General features: G+C 36.7%; 1 protein-coding gene across 3 annotated transcripts in view; it reads right to left on the bottom strand.

The window, feature by feature from the left end:
- Window positions 1–1,246: 1,246 nt before the first annotated feature.
- LOC149777632 (uncharacterized) overlaps window positions 1,247–23,625 on the bottom strand; it is a 96,647-nt gene continuing 74,268 nt past the window's right edge. For all 3 annotated transcript variants that reach the window (XM_089938687.1, XM_089938686.1, XM_089938688.1), the window contains exons 6-7: window positions 20,491–20,650; window positions 1,247–2,123 (exon numbers count right to left, since the gene is read on the bottom strand). In XM_089938687.1, the coding sequence (XP_089794813.1) occupies window positions 2,040–2,123; window positions 20,491–20,650 (244 nt within the window). In that variant the 3' untranslated portion in view covers window positions 1,247–2,039. The remainder of the gene's footprint in view (window positions 2,124–20,490; window positions 20,651–23,625) is intronic.

Genomic DNA, 23,625 nt, shown 5'->3' with positions numbered 1-23,625 from the left:
CCTCAATGTTTATAGCACACTGTGTATAAAGATTAAAAAGTTAAAAAGTATCAATACAAATACCTAACCAGTGTATTTTACTATAATGTTTATAGTGCACTGTGTATTAAAATTAAAAAGTTAAAATGTATCAATACAAACACCAAACAAGTGTATTTTATTATAATGTTTATAGTGCACTGTGTATTAAAATTAAAAAGTTAAAATGTATCAATACAAACACCAAACTAGTGTATTTTAATATAATGTTTATGGTGCACTGTGTATAGTGCACTGTGTATTAAAATTAAAAAGTTAAAAAGTATCAATACAAACACCTAACCAGTGTATTTTACTATAATGTTTATAGTGCACTGTGTATTAAAATTAAAAAGTTAAAATGTATCAATACAAACACCTAACCAGTGTATTTTACTATAATGTTTATAGTGCACTGTGTATTAAAATTAAAAAGTTAAAATGTATCAATACAAACACCTAACTAGTGTATTTTACTATAATGTTTATAGTGCACTGTGTATTAAGATTAAAAAGTTAAAAAGTATCAATACAAATACCGAACCAGTGTATTTTACTATATTGTTTATATTCTGTTTAATATGTTATGTATTATGGGATGGAGACCTATAGTCTTGAATAAACTTTCAGTATCTACTGTGAGTGGAAAAATTTCTTGTCGAGTGTGTCGACTACCACTAGGTGAGACAGATGCTTTCTGACCTGAAATTGATCAAGAATCTTCATGATTATGTTGCACCCGAGTAAAACATTGATTTTCGAGGGAAAGCGGCTACAAAAATTTACATTGACGTATGATAAGCGATTTGAATGATACAATCCATATGTAAGTCCATATATAAGTCAATTCTGAGTATAAGACGAAGCCCAGATTCTCTGGTCAAAATAGTATTGACTTATCAGCTGGGAAATACAGTAGTGTTACATGAATGAGATAATTGGCAACTGTACAAGTCAACACTTGTTATGTCCACATCACATGCTTTTATGACTTGTTATGGAACAAGTCAGCATTATGTTCATGCTTTTCTCCAAGTCTTCGATGACTGAGATAACTGGCAATGGTACAAGTCAGCACATGCTCATGCCACATGCCCTTACTGGTCTTCCATGACTGAGATAACTTGCAATCATATAGGTAGCACATGTTCATGTCATATTCAGACACACTGTAAGGTCAAGAATGAATGAGAGGGAGGGGTAGGTAAAAAAAGATTTCAGCCAAGAATTTGTTGAATGTATTTTATTGTTTAACTCAAAGTAATTATATGTGACATGACATGTATTTATTAGTTTAGCTCAAAGTAATTATTTGTGACATGACATGTATTTATTAATATATTCTTAACAGAATACTGAGAGGGAAAACAGTTTGAAATCTTTGCAAAATTATATCTACTATGATCAGATAAGTTTCTTTCTGATTTATATTATCAGTTTGAATGAAAACTACACTTGTCCATTTTGAATAAGATGCCAAAAAACACTTTATATTCATGGTAACCATACAAAATTTAGAATATTTTGTGATGATAATGTGTTTGCACTGTTCACACTTTACATGAAAAGGTCGTGCTTTATGTTTCCTTGTGTCGCATCTGGACTGTTTTGGCACTCTGATCAAAGACACTAGTTCTGAACAAGTATTTAAAAAAAAAAAAATAGTCTTTGGCAAATATTGGCTGAGTAGAAACAGATGGCAACCTCCTATCTCCAATCCTGCTAAGTCCATGATCAACAGCTAAGTGTGTGGTTACTGTCATTATATGGTCCAACCTGGTATTCTATTCTGAGGTACACTCTTTATCATAACCATGGTTGCCAAATGGTAGAACAAAGACCAGAGAAGAATCATGTTCCTGGACGAAGTGGTTGAAACAGACCCTGGACAATCCATTACTCTGGAATATGTACAAGCACAATTCTTGAAGTTCAAACAAGATCCAGTTTTCAGTTGTATAATGGTATTTTTATTAGAGGAACAAGTCTCCTTAATACATGACTTTCTCCAAGTCTCTGACCTACTGATCTCCCAACAGTTCTTGCTTTTTCTGGGTCATCAATTTCTCTGCTTCCTCAATGTGATCATCCAGGATTTGCTGCACCTATAAGAAACGAAATTTGGTTAAATAATAACAACATCAACAATTAGTGCAACAGCAGTGGCTTGTCATTGCAAACTGCCACAACTCTTTTAGTCCATATTCCCCCACCTTGTACTCCATCCCACAAAATGCATAATGCATTATCTACCACATGATGATATGCATTTCCGTTAAGACTGGATAGTTTGATCATACAACAGATGAGAATGTTGAGGCTGAATTTCTTTCCTCTGACAGATTTCCCGACCCTTCTACCTGGAACTCTAAGAGTAGAAGCCAAGGATGACATACTGTAGAATCAACTATTCAAGGATGTGTCATATGATATATATATATATATATATATATATATATATATATATATATATATATAGCATGGTGACAGGAGGAGTAGGGTTGTGTTATTCCATGTGGATTTAAAAGTTGTCAAACAATTTGATTGGGATATAAACTGTTCATATTGCAAAAGGACCTTTCAACTGACTAAAGCTCAAGAGCTACAAGAAATACCAGTTGGTGTTTAAAAAGTACATTTATGTGTTGTAGACAAATATGTCTGCACAAATGCACAATTTAATGAATAGGTGAGATGAGACCTAAACCATCTATCAGTATCAGCACTGGTCTGATGGCTGATTTTTTGGACTAGATCTCCTTTAGGTTAAACATATCTGTATGCACAGGAACCTCACTGTAACAGGACATCTGATATCAGACTCTCACATTATAGCTCCAGATTGTTTAAAACTTTTGCTGTTCTGATAGCACCATTGCTCAAAACATCAGTAAATTGTTGATAGCAATAATTTCAACAAAATGTGAAAAACCTGCAGCTGGTAAAAACTATAGAATCCATAAAAAACAGATTGATTTAAACTGTATTCTTTTGAAGATTTTCTCTTGTGGCACATCAGAGTGCTTCTTTACTGAGTTGATGTAAAAATGCTGTTCCAGTAAACAAAGGTTTGTATGCCTCATCATAGTTGCTGACTTTTGAAGAAAATATTGTATGCATTTAATATCAAAAACACCCAAATGTCTCAATGGAAGTTTTTTTTTGTTTTTTTAATAGGTATAAAATTAGAAATGTCAGCAATAGAAAATTATTATCAGAAATTTTCTTTTGGAAGATAACCCCAACAACTAAAATCTGATCTCAAGCATTTCATTTCTGAGATTAGAACCTGAATGTACAAATATGCCATGAATAAATAATTACTTATAATGTGAACTAGTGGTACAAAATGATAAGCCAAAGAAATGGGATTCAAGTACAAAAGTATCACATTGCAAAATAAAGTCTTTACTTGTAGCACTGAATGACCATGAGTCAGTGCCCTTGAATCAAAAGTACCGTATTTTCTGGCCTTTAAGTCGATGCGGAGTTTAGGTCGAATTGACTAATTTTGTAAATTTTCCATCCTTCGTCCATATATAAGTTGATTCGGAGTATAAGACGAGGCCAGGTCAATAACTTGGCTTCATATTTTACACTAGTAACTTCCAGTTTCATGAATATTAATGGTATCACTGTATGATATTCCAATTACTGGCAATCATGAAATTGCATCACCGATGCTAACATGCTTGTGATTTTACTCCTATACAAGGCACTGCTATATTCCGTTATCAATTGACACAGCTGAATAAATAGTCCATGCTTGTTTTAATTATGATGTCCATTGCAACAAGAGCCACGTGGATGTGCATGCTATGTACATGTTAATTAAAGGTCTAAAGCTTTAACCTGATTATTCCAGTTGAAACCAGTCTTGAGTGCAAGATTCAACAGATGAAATAAACTCTGTGAGGCTAACAATAGGGAAATGAGGTTATCCATAGGGAAATAAAATATCTGAAGAAAATTAAGAGACAGAAAACATAAAAGTTACAAATGAAAAATAAATAAAACTACTTTTTATCATACCTCAACATATCTATGAAATGCAGTATAAAATTTACACAGGTGAACAATTTTATAATACATATTATTTAACATGTCAATTATAATTGAAAGCACATCAATGTTGTAATTCATTTTATTACCTGTAGTAGAACTGTTCCACATTCTAATTAAGAAAATAATGATTAAGAGTTCACTTAATCATCTCCAATATCTGAAAATCCCTCATAGTCTTTGTCTTCCCTATCGGAATGAAAAATGGCGGCTGTTTCTAAATTGTCAGTCTTAATCTTCTCTTGAGCGTAATCATGGAAATCGTTCAATTTTTTCAGAAAGTCTACTGGTAGTTTCTGTGCCATTGGAGTGTATTGTCTTATACTATGTCCCCTTCTTTGCATGAACCTAAAACATCATGACACACTTCCACGGAAACTTTCAATTCCTAATTCAATTGCGATTTCCTTTGCCTTGAGTCTGAGATCAACAGAGTTCATTATATGACATGTGGCGCGATGTGTCAAGACATATTCTTCTAATTTATCCTCAATATTAATCCATCCTGCTTTGCAGCCATGATTTGTTTTCTTTGTTTTCTTCTGTAGCACAAATGCAACCTTAGCTTTACACCAATCTCAGACACATTTTTCACTTACGTCATATTCCTGTGAGCAGCCATATTCCTACCTTTCTCTTCCACAAACTTTACAACTTCCAGCTTAAAAGCCACTGTGTAAGACTTGCGTGATTTGAGAGGAGACATTGTGAGATAAGTGGTCTGATTTGCATGGGGATATTTATATGAATGATTATGACTGAAAAGATTGATCAAAACTCATTAAAACATTGCTAGTACTATAGCAATGAAAACAATGCCCACGGCTAAATTCATTATTTACATCCAGAGAACGCAGTGGGCATCATTTCCAGTGGTTCTTAATCCACTTGATATTAAAAACAGGTAGTGTAATTGATGCCGATTAATGATAAAGAACAATGGGGTACCGGCAATACGGTAACTAGTATCGGTAGCCAAAGCCAATATCAGGGTTTAAACAATTGCGGCAACCGGCTTTGATTGCTGTTGGAAACCAAAGACCAATTTATCAACTACCCGTATAGTCAAAGACAGACACCGAAATGACAACTGGTTAAGAATGAATATAGGTGATGTGTCGACATTACAATCTGCTTTAAACTTAAATGCAAAAACTAAAAATGAATCATTGAAGATCTATGAGTAGTCCACCTATATATCTGATTTTAGTTTAGTTTAAACCATATTTATTTGAGAAACTCTGTCAAATACAATTATAAACATATGATTTGGGGGATTCAGTAGAAAGCATAATCTATGGTATTTTATAAATAGTCATAGAACGCTTGAGTTAGTGAAATTAAGGTGCCAGTGTATGTACTGAGTGACCACTACCCTGTCTGTATAACTAGACATGTTCCGAAATCATCTAAAAATGGCCAACACATTGAAATACAATACAGGGACTTCAAACAGTTTGATGAGGAAATGTTCTTAAATGATTTAGTTTGCAAACCCTTCCAATCAGTCTGCACTATAGCTGATGTCAACACTGCCTTGGGCAAATGGTATCAGATGTTCAATGCAGCCTTAGACAAGCATGCCCCAATTAAAACAAAAAGGGTTTAAACACCAAATTACACCCAAGTGGATTACCCCTGAGATCAATGAGGCTAGGCGCCTAAGAGATAATTTCCACAAGAAAAAAGACATGAAAAGCTATAGAAAGTGGAGAAATAAAACTAAGCACCTGATAGATAGCAGCAGGGGGGGGGGGGGGCGAATCGGACATTTTGTCCAATCGTTATTTTGCTTAATTATTACTTTCTGCAACTCAACGATCTAGTGTCGTCAGCGCCTGGTAAAAAAAAAACGACGACGTGGTTGGGGGATCGTCGTGTCGTCATTTGGTTTAATTAACACCTTCTGCGCGTCGATCCCCAGCGTCGTCAGCGTCCGGTAAGCACATCGACGACCGCGTCGATGTCATCGCCCCCCCTGCTGCTATGATCTTACAAACAGAGTGATCACCAACTCCTCCTCTTGTAGGTCAATTAGGTTATTTGACTGATCGGTAATTCTAAAATTAATTCTCGTTAAAAACCGATTATGGCATCTCATATAGACCGGATTAATTGGACTCTCAACTATTAAAAATCCCGGAGGGGCTGTTGGTGAAAACGAATAAAGGATATATCCCTGTTGAGCCTGATTTGATTGCTTGGTATCCACCTGGTAACTCCCTTCGATAACATCACACACTAGATTAATCGCTATCACCGATGCAATATTTACGTTGTACGGGGCAATATGCCTACCACCATCTCCGTTATCGTGTTTGAGGATAGTTGATGGACCGAGAAAATCATTAAGAGACTTTCTTAGTTCTGGCGCGTTGTATCCTGGAAACTTGAAATCGGGTAAATCGGCTTCTGTGATATTATACTCGGTTAGGAATTTTTGTTTATTATCATCGCTGTTAGAGAATATTATCCCGACGATTCGTTTATTGATATATTCCATGTCTGATATAAGTTGATTTAACATCTCAACGTGTTTTCGTTCTTTTGTTTCCCGTAGCTGTTCTAGTTGTGATTGGTAAATACGATTAATCTCGGCAAACATATCAGTGATATCATTTAAATTAACTGTTAATACGACGATCGATTCAGGGGTTTTGTCATGCTGAAAATACCACTGCATGGCGTCCCTGTCTTGAAATATAAACCTGCTGGGTAATGACGTGTTTTTCATAATAGACAAATTACCAATATAAATGGGAAAAATTTTATAATACGATTGCACATTCGTGTGCAAGTCCGCGGGGGTTTCCTTAGGCCATCCTAGTATGGTTCTTATTGAACTGTTATAAATATCAACCATATACCCCGGTGTGCTTATTTCGATCGTCGACGATAACGTCGGTTCATGAACCGTAATAGCGATTTTTGATTCCTTTCCTGTGATCGATTTTATCCTGCGTTGAAATTCTTTATTGATTTGTTCTATTTGGTATGACCCAGTTGGTATTGTAACCTCATTCCAGTCTGGGGTCCCATCGGGCTTATTTGTCCATGCAAAAACCAGCGAGTTATTAGGTTGTTGTCCGTTAAATACGTCCGCTCGGATATTAGGCCAACTGTGATATACTCGCAATTTTGCCAGCGCTATTTCCTTTACTGGAACCGGTGATGGGAAGTTCACACTGAATTCGGGTTTCGTTGACGTTATTGATATCATATTTGTTTGTACTGGAGTGGTGTTCTCCGCGATCCGCTGAAGTAATTGAACCCCCTCGGGGTTCAGCGACATTATTATTATTCGTTGTTTTTAGTGTCTAATTTCAACAACCAGGTGGTTTCGGCTTCCAGTTGAAAATCCTCGATTTTTGACATCGCGGAGCTATACAACTGGACCATCGTGGAGAATTCAACATCGGATACGAACAAATTATCAATCGATAACGAGATCAACCCGGATAATTTCGAGTACGCGTCGGATACTATTTGATGTTTTACTGTATACTCGTTGAGTTTTTTCTGAAAACACGATGATATCTTCCTAGTGATTGCGTTGGCGACTCCAGCAATTGTTGTCATCGCGGAGACGGCGATTGGAACAGCGATCGGGGCTATCGTGGTCACCGTGGATAAAACGACGCCGGTACCGGCCACTATACCCGACACCGAGTACACGACCGCGTCGATGGTGGTTATTTTTCTGCGGTATTTTTTTATTTTTGCGCGGTATTGTTCGGAAAGCGTTTTCAAGTTCGCGGAAAATTCTTTTGCGGTATCGAATCGATATTGATGTGACGTCGGTGATACCTCTGATTCAATTACCTTGGTGGTCATTTTTATTTTAAAAGAGCTAGTGTTTTTAATTACTTAGATTTGCTACAAATTCCACATACCATGTAATGTTTGTCCTAAATAAACCGCTATCAACGGCCTTAATTATAAACCGTTCGGTTGCATTCTTGTCAATAATTGTTGATATTGTATTGTTAAACCCGGATGAACTCGACGATGATATATTGAACTGCATCGTCGAAACCAACGTCAATCGATAAATACCCTTAACAATTGCGGTGATATTTACTACATTGTGTGTAGGAGTCCAATCGAATGATCCGTGTTGAACCGTGTACACGCTATTGCCGATGTTCCCATGAGGTGTTTTCATTTTTTCGAGTTGCTCCGTCATTCCAGGTAGTTTGTCTTTAATCGCTGCAACATTAGTTTTGAGTGTATTTATTTCCAGTGTATGCGCGTCTACATTATTTATGATCGCTGTAACATCAAATTTGATTGTTCCTATTTCCCGTGTATGCACGTATAACCCCTCTTTGTTCGTTTCAACATCAGTTTTGATTGTTTCTATTTCCTGTCTATACGCAGTGATATCATTTATAGTTGTTGTAATCTCATCCGGTTTGACATTTTTTTTACCAAGGAATTTATCAACGGCGCTATCAACCCTGTTAAAATTTTTTCGTAACGTGTAAAATTGGCCCGACAGCGTTGTAAACTCCGAAATAGTATTTTTTATTGTTGCAAGATTTGGTTCGGTTACCATCGGGATTCCAAAAAAATTACCGATAGTTGTTCTCACATGTATGTTGAGTTCGATCACAAATTCATCCAACCTTGTAAGATCGTCTTGGACTAAGTCTATCATTCTCTCTATCTCCAATATATGTTTACCCGGTCTGAGTCGTCCGTCGCCGGTATACAACGCGATAGTGCCCTCGGCGGCATCACGCTGTCGTATTAAAACGTCATTCAGTGACACATTACTGGATTTCAATTTACCCTGGCGGTCTTGAAATACAACTATTTCATCTGGGTCAACACTGGTTAAATTCAACGTATCAGCGATTTCATCCTCAATTAGTTTTTTTATGTCATCGGTGGCGGCCGTTTCCGTGGGCTTTTTCAGCGCCGAAACCGGTCGTCCCCAGATATCAATCATTATTATTGTAAATGTTATTCTCTAAAATCCGTTGAGCTTCTACGACCCCACTAGTGTATTCGTTTACAACCACATGAGGTGGTTTCCGCGATGATGAAATCGCCGCGAGTACGTTCAATACCTCGCGGCCACATATCGGTGGGTCACTTAATTGCTGTGTTGGCAGCGTGGAATAAAAAACCCGGGCTGAACACGCCGGGGTTGAACACGCCCGGATATACCGCATGAACTCTTTCGGCGGGGCTAACCCGTATGAATCAAAATAGACGATCGCACGCGGATCAATCGCGTACGCAACCCAATGAGTTCCCTCTCCGGAGGACCCATCGAGGTTAATTATGCCGGTTTCAATATTCCTTGGTGCCGCCGGTAATTGATCCCTCATAAAAACACCTCTGAAGTTTTTTATCGCTAGCGCGTTTGCGGCGTCTATTAAATCAAAATTAGACATTGGAGTCATAGACTCAGGAGTCATAGACTCAGGAGTCATTGACTCCCGAGTCAATAAACGGTTCCCGGTAGTCTTAGACCCTTTCCCGAATACCATGAATACGGGGTTCCCGGTAGTCTTAGACCCTTTCCGGCCACGGGTCGTTTTTTTTTGTAGCCTTTCCCGGTTGCCTTCTTCAATGCCATTCCCGCCGCGGTACCAACGGCCCCCAACGCCGCCGCCTTAGCCACTGCTGGTGCGGCCGCGGCAATCAATGCCGGAATCGCAGCTAACAGCGGAAATATCCCACCGGTCTTTTCCATGTTTTTAATTGCTGCGGCGGAAAAATCTATTTGAACACCTTTTTTATTCTCCATCGCATTATTGAAATGTTTTATTTGACGCGCCGTCAACGATATCTTATGATTACCACCCGCCATCTGTGACGGCTTCAGCGTTATTGTGGTCCCGCATTGTTTAGCCGACTTTGATCGTAATTTCTTGACTTGACCATCAGTCAACTCTACACTGACGACACTATACGACATTTTATTGTAAACGCGTTTTGTGCTTTCAATTACATGTTTTCCACTGGCGCATCAACGATTCTCATTCGTCCACCAACACCTTCTAGCAGCATTGATTTATCGCTGAGAATGACAGCAACCGCTCTATAATTGGCACCAGCCGGGGCTATACGAGCTCGGAAGTGTATATCAACGACGGATTGTCTCGTTAAATCAAGATGTTCCAGCGAAAAATAATAAATCGGATACAGGTTTTTAAAATCAAGTTGTGATATTTGCAAACCAGTGTCGACGTTTTGATCACGGCCCATATATGACAGTAATCGATGGTACACACGTGCGATATGGTTGTCGCCGTAATTAAGCTGTATATCCTCGGATGGTTCCTGTTATCCGTTTATTCTCAGCGAAACCTCCATGACTCCTAATCGATCAAATATCATATGGCTGCGTTCTTGATTACCCAATCGTTCCCTATTCTGTAGCGCTATGAATATATGACGCGGGGCTGAAACACCCTGTTTTGATGCTAGGTGCCATGTAAACGTATCGGCGACGTTATCCTCTTTAGCATCAGTTGTTACCGTTAGCCAACTCAACAGCGATTTCCCTCCCTGTTCCATAAATGCTAACAATCGTGCTTCCGTGGTAACTGATGGAGTCAGCACCGGCATCCACAATGCCATTTTAGTTAAAATGACTTTACCGGCAGCGACGCCAGCAGCATGCCATATTGCATTGTTATCATCGCCCCTTCGCGTCAGCGCGATTGTATGCTTAGCCCCATAGACAACTTTTCTAACATTTCTGCAGAATCCAAATATGTGATGGAGTGGAATCGCGCATGAAAACTTTCGGCGTGGTCCTTGCAACATTCCTATTCGTGTTGCAAACCCTAGATTAAAATTATCGTTAGTACTTTTTATGATATTGAACTCAGCACCCGGTCTTGTTCTGCGGTCTGGGTTGGCTGCTTCAGCTTGATTAGGAACTGAAGTATCTCTTTCCACCAGCACGTTAATGTACTGAATATGATCAGCGTTATCGGTGGAGTCCTTCGCAAACATCATAGATGGGCCCGCCGATCTTGTATAATCATCCGAGTATCTCGCCAACCCAATTATCGTCGTTGCAACATCAACCTCGCGTTCTATTGATTCAATTTCTCGCCCGTCAATAAGATATCTGGCGCTCTCAAATAACGCCATGATACCGTTGTTGACGAAGCCAACTCGAACACGATGGTCATCTGCGTATGGTGCATTATCGGCGGCATTTGTCACGAGTTCTCCCTCAATTTCGATAAACGCTTCACACGGCAAAAAATATTTACTGGTATCTTGGACTTGAAGTTCAATTCGCGATCGTAGGTCAGGTTGCGCTGCATAATAAGAATAATATTGATAATCGCGGACAGAATCATCCCTGCGTACTGGGGCGTCCATATCAAACGCGGGATCAGCGGTACGCGCAAACATTCTATTATTTATCATGTTGATGTTTTCAATTGCGATTTTTTCGTCGTAAATTCTTTGAATTTAAACCACTTCCCGCTATCGCGTTCATGAGCGCGTTGGTTGCCGCATCGGCGGATGGCGAAGTCGCCAACGACTCTAATTTTTCTTCCACGGCGTTATTTATTACTTTACTGACATTTGCAGGCATCACTGTCGTTGATGGCATTACCGGTGGTTTCTGTTTTTTTCTCCTGGATTTTACCAACGACATTAGTTTGTCTCGTGCGGCAGAAAACGCCCTTCCGGCAACATCTCCAATGGCACTAATACCCTTATCACGAATAACATCAATAGCCTTCATCCCTAATTGTTTGGCTAACGGCGCTACTTTTGGAGCCATTCTTGTAAATAACCCCGCAATGGTGCTACCGAGACCATCTCCATAGTACGCGCGGTAAACAGGCAATCGCGAGTTTACCACGTAGACGAGTACTGGTTTATCATGGTTGTAGTGTATGATCATCCTTATTAAAAACACCAGTTTTCCAATTAATCATCCACGAGTTCGTCTATGAGCGTTCGATATGCATTAATGTCCATAATACCGCCTGCAAATAACCGCTTGCAAATATCAGCGGCCTCATTGATTATTTCCGGAGAGTTATTTCCGGCTCGTTTTCCTCCAATTAGTACCTCTAGCCGTGATATATCACTGAGAACACTGCCAGGACAGGTAACGCCGTAGGATTCTTTACCAACAGAGTATCCTTTTCCTTTTTTTGGTGTTATACTCTTAACTTCCTTGTGGAATTCATCGTAATCGGGATCACCACGATGTGGTAATGCTTCTTTATGTTTACTCGCTAAATACACTATTCTTGCCCAGTCCTTTAACGACTTTATATTTTTTTCGTAACCGCTATTGATATGCTTCTTATCTCGTATGCTCTTAGCAAAATTGTTGGCAGCAAAATTAATTAATTCTTCCCTGTTGCTGTAGCCTCTAATTTGATCTATTGTGCTCTTCTTGAGTACAATACGGGGTATATTCCCCTCTTTTTCTTCCGGTATTTCTTCTTCTGGTATTTCTTCTTCTGGTTCTTTCGCAGTAGCGCCTAGTTCTTCCTCGTCGGCCATTGTAACATAGGGTTCTTGTGGTTCCGTTATAGCGAGTGGTGGTGGCCTCCGTGTTGTAGCAGCCGCTATTTTTGCAGGGAGTGTTTCTAAAGACCTTTTTGTTTGTTCGGTCTGAGCCGCTATCTTTTCAAGCGCACCAAGAACGGGTACTGTTGCCGCCGTAACATCTTTGGTCGCTTTAGTTACCGGGCCAAAGAGTTGCTCGCTTCCAACAGTAAAATCGGTTTGTAGTTGCTGCCGCGTTTGAAGTTGTTCTCGGACCCTGTCTCGTAACGGTATAAACTTTTTAAGCGCTGCTAGCCGCTCTCTGGCTAGCCGAGTAGTAAGTGATTCGCCTACCATTATTGCAATTGCGAAGCAATTTCTAATTTCTCGCCGGAGTTTTCGTCTATAATCCTTCTAATGTTTTTGATCTTGCTGGAAATCTCCCGGCGTCGTTCATAAACACGTCCGAGTTTTTTTCGTATTATTTCAACGGCAGTAAATAGTCCAATGAATGCATTTGCGTCATTGTGGTACAAGTTTTCATTAATCGTATGTTGTAATCGTTTTATAAAAAAGTACTCGCGGGCCAGGGTAAAACGCCCCCGTTTCGACTGTTCGTTAATAATCTCATAATCGGATAATATTTTTTCACTGTCGAGACCATCAGATAATTCAATTCCTTGATTTTTTAATTTTGAAATCTCGGCTAATATATTATTGATGTCTTCGATATTCATTATTCTTATAAAACATCTTATTTCTAATATCAAAAATTTTAATAAAATTTAAGTTAAAATTTAATAAAATTATTGGGGTCATTTTTGACCCCGTTTTTTGTATGGACAGTACAATGCCGTAAATCTCCACTCGAGTGTTGTGGCAGATTACAGGCATACATGGACGGTACAATGCCGTAAATCTCCACTCGAGTGTTGTGGCAGATTACAGGCATACACATATACTTAATTAAGGACATTCACATCTTGGAACCCTAAACATACATCTCCGGGAGGGAGGCCTAGGGTGACAAACGTCATCGTAGACCTCCCAGAAGATATGCTTAGGGACATCACTACATGTACTTAATTAAGGATGAAATGATTGATGGATGATGGGACGGCACAAGACAGCACAAACATAAAACACACTTGCCAGTAAGCGCCGATCTGTTATTTCTTGTTGTAGCGGTTGTCATATCATTTGTGCCAGTACGTACTCTACACTTCACACAATATAGATCCATAATTTATGTATAGAAATATGAATATAATTGATTTTTCGGCGACTAAAACAAGAGAACCAGTTAAGCATGTTGCAGCGTTACCAAACTCGATCCGGATGATTATCATCGGACCATCTGGATCCGGCAAGACGCAATTGTTACTCAATTTAATAATGAGATGGATGAAGTGGGATAAGTTGTATTTGGTTGCTCCTAGCGTAGATGATCAACGATGCTACGAGGTGTTGAAAGATTTCAACGAGAATGCATCAGCGATCGCTAAAAAAAATGTCATCGAGTTTATTACAGATATCAATGATGCACCGGGTATTGATGATATTGATGGCGACGTTAACAATCTAGTCGTGTACGATGATGTTATGTTAGACAATCAAAAAAACCCAGCTAGGATATTTTCCAGAGGCAGGCATAAAAACACTGACGTGATATATGTCACTCAACGATACACTCAGATTCCAAAAGTAATTAGAGACAACTGTAATATTCTTGCTGTGTTCAACGGCGTTGATACACACACGCTACGAAATATTTGGCAGACATTGTGCGGCGGTGACATGGACTTTAATGTTTTTCGAAACTTTTTTAGTCATGCTCAGTCGACCCCACATGGATTCGTAACGATAAATTTACATGATCCTCGGACACGATATCGTATCGGACTTGACCAAATATTCGGTTAGTTGTAAATAATTTTCATTGTAAATAGCCACTTAGCAGCAGGGGGGGGCGATGACATCGACGCGGTCGTCGATGTGCTTACCGGACGCTGACGACGCTGGGGATCGACGCGCAGAAGGTGTTAATTAAACCAAATGACGACGCGACGATCCCCCAACGACGTCGTCGTTTTTTTTTTACCAGGCGCTGACGACACTAGATCGTTGAGCTGCAGAAAGTAATAATTAAGCAAAATAACGATTGGACAAAATGTCCGATTCGTCCCCCCCCCTGCTGCTTAGATAAGGCAAAAGAGAACTACTATAAACAGGCTATTAATGAAAGTAAGAGTACTAAAACATTGTGGAAGCATCTAAAAGAGCTGAACCCATGCAAGAACAGTTGTCTTCCCCCTAGACTTAAGCAAAATGAGGATATAGCAACATCTGTACAAGACATTGTGGAAATGTTCTACAATTTCTTCATAAGCATCTCCAGTAAGAGTATTCAGAACCAGACTAACATCCCAATTGAACTTGATGCTCTTCTATTATGTATAAGAGCTAAAATTCCTGATGATAATTATTTTTCAATAGCTAATGTTAGTGAAGCTGATGTTTTTGATATGATAATTAAGGTGAATATTAATAAATCCTATGGATTGGATGGTATTGGTCCATGAATTCTTAAAATTGTTGCATCAGAAATAACGAAGTCATTAACGGATATCATAAATTTAAGTATAATGAGTGGTAATTTTCCAGAAACATTGAAATGTGCAAAGGTTACACCAATCTTTAAGAAAGGAGAAAAGGAGGATCCAGGAAATTACAGACCAATATCAATTCTACCTGTATTGTCAAAACTATTTGAAAAGCATGTAGCCATTCAGGTCTATATATTTTTTGAAACATACTCTCTATTTCATAAAGCTCAATCAGGATTTAGAAAGTACCACTCGTGCCAAACAGAACTTACCAAATTAATTGATCTTTGGCTGAAGGAAATGGATAATGGACATATTACTGGGATTGTTTTCCTTGACTTCAAGAAAGCCTTTGATCTTGTTGATCATGAAATTCTGCTTCAAAAGCTGAACTGTTACAGGTTTGACAATCCTTCTTTAAACTGGTTTAGATCATACCTAAACCAAAGGTCTCAACAAGTAAGCATTGGCAATATTAGCTCTCAAACTTGCACTATTCATTCAGGAGTCCCTCAAGGCTCAGTTTTGGGCCTTCTCCTCTTTCTTATCTATATCAATGATCTACCATTAAATAATGAATCCACAAACACAGATTTGTTTGCAGATGATGCAACCTTGTATACATCTAGTTCTGATACTGAAGTTATCCAAATGAGATTAAACTCAGACCTTATCAGAGTCCAAAACTGGGCACAAAAAATAGGATGGTAATTAATGAAGGTAAAACAAAATGTATGATTTTGGGGACATCACAAAAGCTACACAAGTCAGGGAACCCAAAACTATCTCTTGCAATAAATAATCATCCATTAGAAAATGTTAAACATGAAAGGCTTGTAGGTGTGTCTGTAGATAATAATTTATTATGGAATGACCATATTGATAAGCTTTGTAAAACACTGTCATCCAAAACTGCCCTTCTCAGCAGAATCAAGAAATATTTACCTATGGAAACTCGCAATCTATACAAGTCATATATTCTTCCAACAATGGATTATTGTTCTAATGTATGGGGAAACTGTGCTAAATCTGAGCTTGACAGGATTTATAAACTTCAGAAACGAGCAGCACATGTAATTTTAGATGCATCTGTTGATCATCCCTCAAAAGCATTATTTACAGAACTCAAATGGTTCACAATATATGACAGGATAGATTTTCACAAGGCAGTTCTTTTATATAAATATATAAATGCACCAGAGTATCTTCAAGACTTATTCAGGTCTTTTTCAACACAATACCAGTTGAGATCAATATCACATGGAAACCTTCTAATACCAAAACCAAGAACAAAGCAATTTAAAAAGAGTTTTCAATACTCTGGTACAGTTCTGTAGAATAAGCTTCTACTACATGTAAAATCTGCTGAAAATGTTAGAGTATTTAAGAAAAGATATCAGGAGCATGTATGTGTTTGTAACAGATAATGGAATTTAGTATTTTAATACTAAACATGTTAAAATAAACAGTAATTATTGCCATCTTCATATAATGTGCATTGTTATACTCTCCTTAAGAGGGCCTCTAGGGAGAATAGTCCTTGACTAATGAGTCACCCTCTATAAATAAAGCATTATTATTATTATTATTACATCCCTTTGCAGGATCAATTAGATCAATGAAAAAGCTATGCCGGTAATCGCTCTCATGTGTCCAACAGTATACTGGAAAACCAAAAATCAATGGACCAGTTGGTAAAATGTGATAAGGAAGAATGAGGTATTGTTAAAAAGAATTTATAAAACAAAATTATTTCATATCTTTTTTAGGTACAAACAATATGCTTTGAATTAGTACAGTACACTATATTAAGGGATGAGAGAATGTCACTTCAAGCTCTGTAAGATTCTTGTCAGATACAGGTTTACATATGAACCTGATTTTATGATAACCATATACAGCCATCCCAATGATATGATTTGTATAAAATGATCAACTCCACTTAGGCACATACATCACGTACATCATGCATGTTATACATGACCATGTCACTGATATTACACAGATTTAGATTTAATATTTTCAGCTGAAAAGTAGTGAAGGGCTGAAGGAGTGATAGAGCGATAGTGATGGAGCAATGCTGCATCTTTGTGTCTGCACTTTAGTGTAGGTGTTGTTTTAGTCATGGTGCTTATTTGGGTTGGTATACACCCAGTGTGCTGCTGCCGGTGGTGACAATGGTCCTGAGGAAGATAATGGTTACCTCGTTGTAAAGGACCAAAGCTTCAGGACCAATGGGTCTGCAGGGAACAAGAGGTTCTAAGGATCCCTTGGCAGACCATGAGGGATCGACCATTTGTGGTGTCTCCTTGACTATCTGACACTTATGGGGCTGAAATTACCTTGTGGTTATGAATTGGATGCTGCAAGATACAGGCCCCAATTTATATGAAATCAGTTATCACTATTTGAGTGAAAAAGTGTCCTTTTTTATATAAAACTAGTTTAGTGAAACACTGTCACTGTTTATATGAAACCAGTTATCACTTTCTGAGTGAAACCCTATCATTGTTCTGAAATTCATGTATCATTGGTAGAGTGATTAATTGTTTCTTTTTGTTCTTAATGTTTTGTTTAATTTCATATCATGTATTATTGTTGACTGTTCATTTTATATTACATCTTACAATTCCTTTCAGTTAGGAACCATATAATTTTTTGTTATATTGTTTCAGTTATCATTCAGTTAGTTAGCTCAGTGCGCATCATTGTATTAAAGATCCAATCTTGTTATTTATGTGCATGCGCTTGGTGTAGGATTATTTTCTAGCTTTAATCATCTATAAATAAACATTGTATTTTCATTTACCATTCTAAGTGTCTTCACTGTAATATGACCCAAACTCCATACATGCCAACCCCTGACAAGGAAAAAGAGAAATCCGAGTGGACAAAAAGAGGAATCCAAGCAGAAAAAGAGTAATACACATATAACATGCTAAAAATTCAATGAACAATGATTTATTTGCCCCTCTCATCTTTTAACATCCTTTACTGCTTAACGTTTTCATATGTAGCACTTTTACTTTAGAAAGCAACATAAAACCATGTTGCATTTTAAAACACTTTGTACCAGCTGAGACCATGAATGTTTTGCACACCAGTAAAGTACAAGGTACTGGGTTACAGAGCCTGGATCTGAATTCAGTTTTATTTTTGTTAACAATACTTAACAATCTCTCACAGTCAGCCTTAGAATGGTAAAGAACATATATTTCTTTCATAACCTGACCAAGAAGAGGAAATTTATATCTTCCAGTGATTGGGTCTTTTAGCTGGGAAATAAGGTGCCACTGCACATCAACTCTGTATTAAGTATATTGTCAGGTAGAATCCCAACCTGATACTTCAGAAATTCTCTTTCTAGATGATCCAAGGTAGACAAGGATGGCAATAGAAATGGATATCTTTTGACAAGAATCAACACTTTTGAAGCTTTTTGACTGTGTCTCATTTACATCAGCAAATGAAGCATTTAAAAGCACTTCATCTCCATAGGGGAATTTCTGGAATGTGTAATCACAGGTTTCAGCATAATAATCTCTAACATAAAAACACGTTCAAAGCAAGAGCAGAATTGTGTTCTATGAATTATCTTGCTTCTGCACCAATAGCAAGATTGCATTATCTTTCTATTAAGAACTCAGTAAATAACACCTCTGCATTTATAACATTCATGTCCGCACTTGAGTTCTGCTGTAAATAAGAAGTTACCTTAGTATCGGAGTTCGTAAGACGAGCTAATTCAATGTGTTTCTTTGTTTTCAAGTGTTTCTCCACATCAAATTTACCACCATGCCCAATATTAAAATCGTTTCCGCACAGACCGCAATGAGCACGATGCTGCCCTAGAACGGAACGCTGCATTACGCCATTCAATGACATGTATTCATCTTTGAATCTTTGGAGGATTCAGTTTTGTCTTTTTCTGATCCATCTGTGAAATTCTTGGAAAAAATATATGTGCTCTAACACACACATCGATTAGAATCCATCTGAAGAATTTTAGCGCCAAATAGTAAAATTCTTTCCACACGGCCTGCAATAGACGTTACGTGATGCTGCCCTCATGTCTTCGTCTTTGGAGGATTCTGTTTATTTTTTGTTTTGTTTGTTTTTTGCCTTTTTCTAATCCATCTGTGAAATTATTTGAAAGGATATATTTTTGCTCTCATACACGTGTCGACTAAAATAAATTATACTTTAGCACCAAATACCTAAAGACTAGTTCTGTACTAAATATGAATTAGAACAAAGAATCTACGAGTATAGATTAAAAATTAGAAAACCAGTCTGTTCTCTCCTCACTAAGCCCATACAGCTGCTATAAACAGAATACGAGGTTGAAAATTTGAAAGTAGAACCAGCATGTTTCTTGGTAATAGGATAGTTGCTATAAATAGAACATAATAATGTTAGGAAAGTACACGCAAGTCCATGGACAAGCTTATATTTTAGTTACGTAGAAGCCACCTTTCTAATATACGGTCTGTGGGATTAATGGGATATTAATAAAAACGAGAAAACAAATAATTTATTTGTTTTAAAGTAGATATATCAAAAAACCGTAATCCACATATGTTTACGCATAAGGCTTAATTTAGTGAAAAAAAGCACAATCAAAAGCATAATGGTTGGAATGTCTGCAACTAGGTTCATCTTGTTACAGAGATGATGTCATAATTACTCTTTACCTGTGTCTTCAGCTAAAAAAACTGTGAGAAACGTAATCGTATCCATAATAAAAAACTGAGTTTAAGATATATAGGCCATGGCTCCTTCAATTTTCATTCACAGTTTTGTTATATAACTTGCACTAAATCTACATGTATGCATAAATGACACATGTTGATTATTTAGGAGTTGCAGTTAAAAAGAAAAGATGACAATGAACAGTCTTAAATCTTTATTTTGTGGAAAATGGAATTATATTCGAATATTTCAAAAGTTTCCTGACAAAAAATGTTGATACCTTCAAATTTGAAACTCCTTAAAATGCATCTATTACAAGTACCCTCAAAACTCAATTGAAATCATAAAAATAATGCACAATATAAACCTAAACCTTTCTCTACAACTACCAATTAATGCAAACACTTTGCATTCATTATATACAAAACTAGTTTATCAAAAATTATCCTCTGAAGTCAAACCACCTTTGAATTAAGAAAACATATCCTCTACTTGTTAACTGAAAGACTGTAGCGTAATTTCTAGAACTATTATGAAAATATAATTGTGAATGTCTTCGAGATCAAAGTCCAATAATATATATTTGATAAAATGCTATGAGATAGTTTTAACATATACTCACAAAAGCATTTAGGTTTTGTATCAGGTCTTGGGAATGTGCTTTTTCTGCCTTCTGTATGTCTTTGTGATACTTCTTCATAATGTCTCTCATCTTTACTTTAGCCTGGTCACAAAGAGTCTTGGCAGACTTGGCCAAACCTTCTCTATGTTCCCTTGTCACCCTGAAATTGTACAAAGGAAACATGTTTTGACTTTTGGTTGGTTATATACAATAAAACAGGTTTAGAATAAACTTGATACAAATTTACAGTTAGTGTGAAGTATATTCTATGAACACACATATTGTTATGATTATATGGTCTTATACCATGTAATACAAGAGACAGAACCAACAAGCTTTTCAAAATAATCAACAAATAACTTAATTCTCTAAGTCATAAAATGAAAATTTCAGAGGAACTTACAGCATTTTGAATTGAATCCAAAATAATCCCAATGTTCTATCATGAGTCCAAAAGTATGTTCTTAACATGTTCAGAACATGTTTGAATGAATTCATAATAATCTCAAATAAGTGTAAGCCTGAACAGCCAACGAGCACTTTGTAATTTCAAGGAATAATTTAAAAGTGCTTTCACAAAGACTGATATTAAAATAGGAATTAATAATTTTGTTGAGCACAACCTTATATAAGATCCTAAGACACAATAACATGACCAGGATGTGGGTCATTTTCCCATTACAATCATATACAAATTTAGCTATGTACTATGTTTACAAATTAACCTTACAATCTAAAATAATGGGCAAAATAAAGATATACAAAACAATAAGGAGTACTGTACTATATAATTTATAATGAAACAGTTAGAGTCATATTCTCATAAATACCAACACAATATTTTAGATACTTCCTATAAAGTCTCTAAACATTGGAAAATTAAACTCACAAGTCTGACATAATCATAAAAACAAAAGACCCAAGTGGACCTGATATTGCTCACTGCATTGACATCTGTATAACAACCAAAGCAAGATTAGTTGATAAAAAAATAGGGGTCAGTGGGAAGTTTTCTGTGGAAACTTTTTGTCCAATGCTGTTGATTGCACATATCATAAAAACAACTGTTCAGGGTTTCTCTAGCTCTTAATAAATAGCTGATGACAAATCAAAATAACATGCCAAAGACAGAAATATCTCTCTGCCTGGATGATTTCTGTCCAGTTCTGTAAAATAGATTTTTGAGATTAAGTTGTGTAAATATTTTTTTTATTTGTAGTAATGGCTCCCATAATTCAATTCTGATTAACATCATTTATAAAATGAAGAAGGCCTTCAAGCCTAGTCAAATACTGCTATGCAGCATTTTTTGATTAAGTTGTTAAAAGTGTTTTATGTTTAGAAGCAGGAGCCATATTTGATGGTGTATTGGTATCATTTGTATAAACTTAAAAGCCCTACTTTTACACAAGGCTAATTTCTGATGAGTGGTTTTAATGTGTTGTTCAGAGCATTTTCTATTTTTAGCAAAGGTTTCCATATTTAATGTCATATTGGCATCAGCTGTGCAAACTTAAAGTCCCTATGCAACTATGTGCTTTTAGATGTGGTTAAATTCTGTCAAGTGGTTTTAATATACCATTCATTTTAGATGTGGTTAAATTCTGTCCAGTGGTTTTAATTTTAATGCCATTCATTTTAGATGTGGTTAAATCCTGTCAAGTGGTTTTAATATGCTATTCATTTTAGATGTGGTTAAATTCTGTCAAGTGGTTTTAATTTTAATATGCCATTCATTTTAGATGTGGTTAAATCCTGTCAAGTGGTTTTAATATTCCACTCAATTTAGATGTGGTTAAATTCTGTCAAATTCTGCCACTCGAAGCATTTTCTATTTTTAGTTACAGTGGCCATATTAAAAGGTGAATCTGCATTACCTGTATAAATTTGAAAGCCATCACGCCAGAATGATTTTTGTCAAATTTGGTCATATTCTTTGAGTATTTCAGATATCAAAGGTTATTCTATTTTAGCAATAGTAGCAGTACTTAATGTGAGATCAAAGAGATGTCAGTGTGATACTGACTCATTTCTGAGACAGACATCAGTGTGATACTGACTTATTTCTCTGAGAGACATCAGTGTCATACTGACTTGTTTCTCAGAGACATCAATGTCATAATGACTCATTTCTCAAAGACATCAGTGTCACACTGACTAAGCATGTGGAAATAACATAAGAATGCAAAACAATCCGAAAATTCAGGGATGAGAGATCTATTGCCAAGTCATTATTGATCAACATATTATGATCTAAGTGTATTGGCCCTGTCAATATCAATCTATTTTTATTACCTAAGTTTATTGCCCTGTCAATATTGATCTATTATGATCTAAGTGTATTGCCCTGACAATACTGACCTACAGATTATGTTGTATCAAGCAACGTTTGTGCTACCCATTATCAGTAAAGCCAAATATATTTCTATCGTGCTTTATAAATACTGCATTTCAACATAAAATGTGATGTTCAAATTTCCTTTTCATCATCTCTTGACAGTTTCTGTTTTAACTGTGTTGTCTGTGTATTAAAGACTTTCTGATGTTTTTTGAGTTTGACAACAAATGTAAATGAAGCTTAAAAGATAGTTTTCTTTTTTCTGCTTCATTCTCAATCAGGTTTAAGATTTTTATCCATAGTTTTCAAATTATGACTCTTGGAAATTTCAGTATAGGAGTCAAGGATCCTTCTGTTTCAAGTCTTAAAGGAAGCCCTGTTCAACCTGTTTCACCTTACTGCTTCTTCAGACTGAATTAAAACAATTATTTATGTTGTTGTTAAACTAAATTGTTTCTACAAGATCAATGCCATGAAGAAACTGACATAAACAAAATTAAACCATCATACGGAGACATTAAAGCTGCAATGTCTTAAATATCACATAAAAATGACACACTAAAAGAGAAATAAAACTGGTTCATGAAGATACAAATCTCCATTTAAAACTATAACAGCAAAACATAAAAAGGAAACAACAGTTTAATTTTCCTTTAGATATAATGAATTTATCAATTAATAAAAATTATATATAATCTTAGGAGTTAAATGATCCGGATAGACACTATCCAAATGGCGAATCCAGTCAACAAATGATCCATTTCGGAATTAATGATGCCAACTGTCATAATGAAAAA

The sequence above is a fragment of the Sinohyriopsis cumingii genome, chromosome 17 (assembly GCF_028554795.1).
Source record: "Sinohyriopsis cumingii isolate HCF-2022 chromosome 17, ASM2855479v2, whole genome shotgun sequence".
In the NCBI taxonomy this organism is placed as follows: Eukaryota; Metazoa; Mollusca; class Bivalvia; order Unionida; family Unionidae; genus Sinohyriopsis; species Sinohyriopsis cumingii.
The sequence above is the reverse complement of the archived record's forward strand: the minus strand, read 5'-3'. Positions and strand labels throughout refer to the sequence as shown.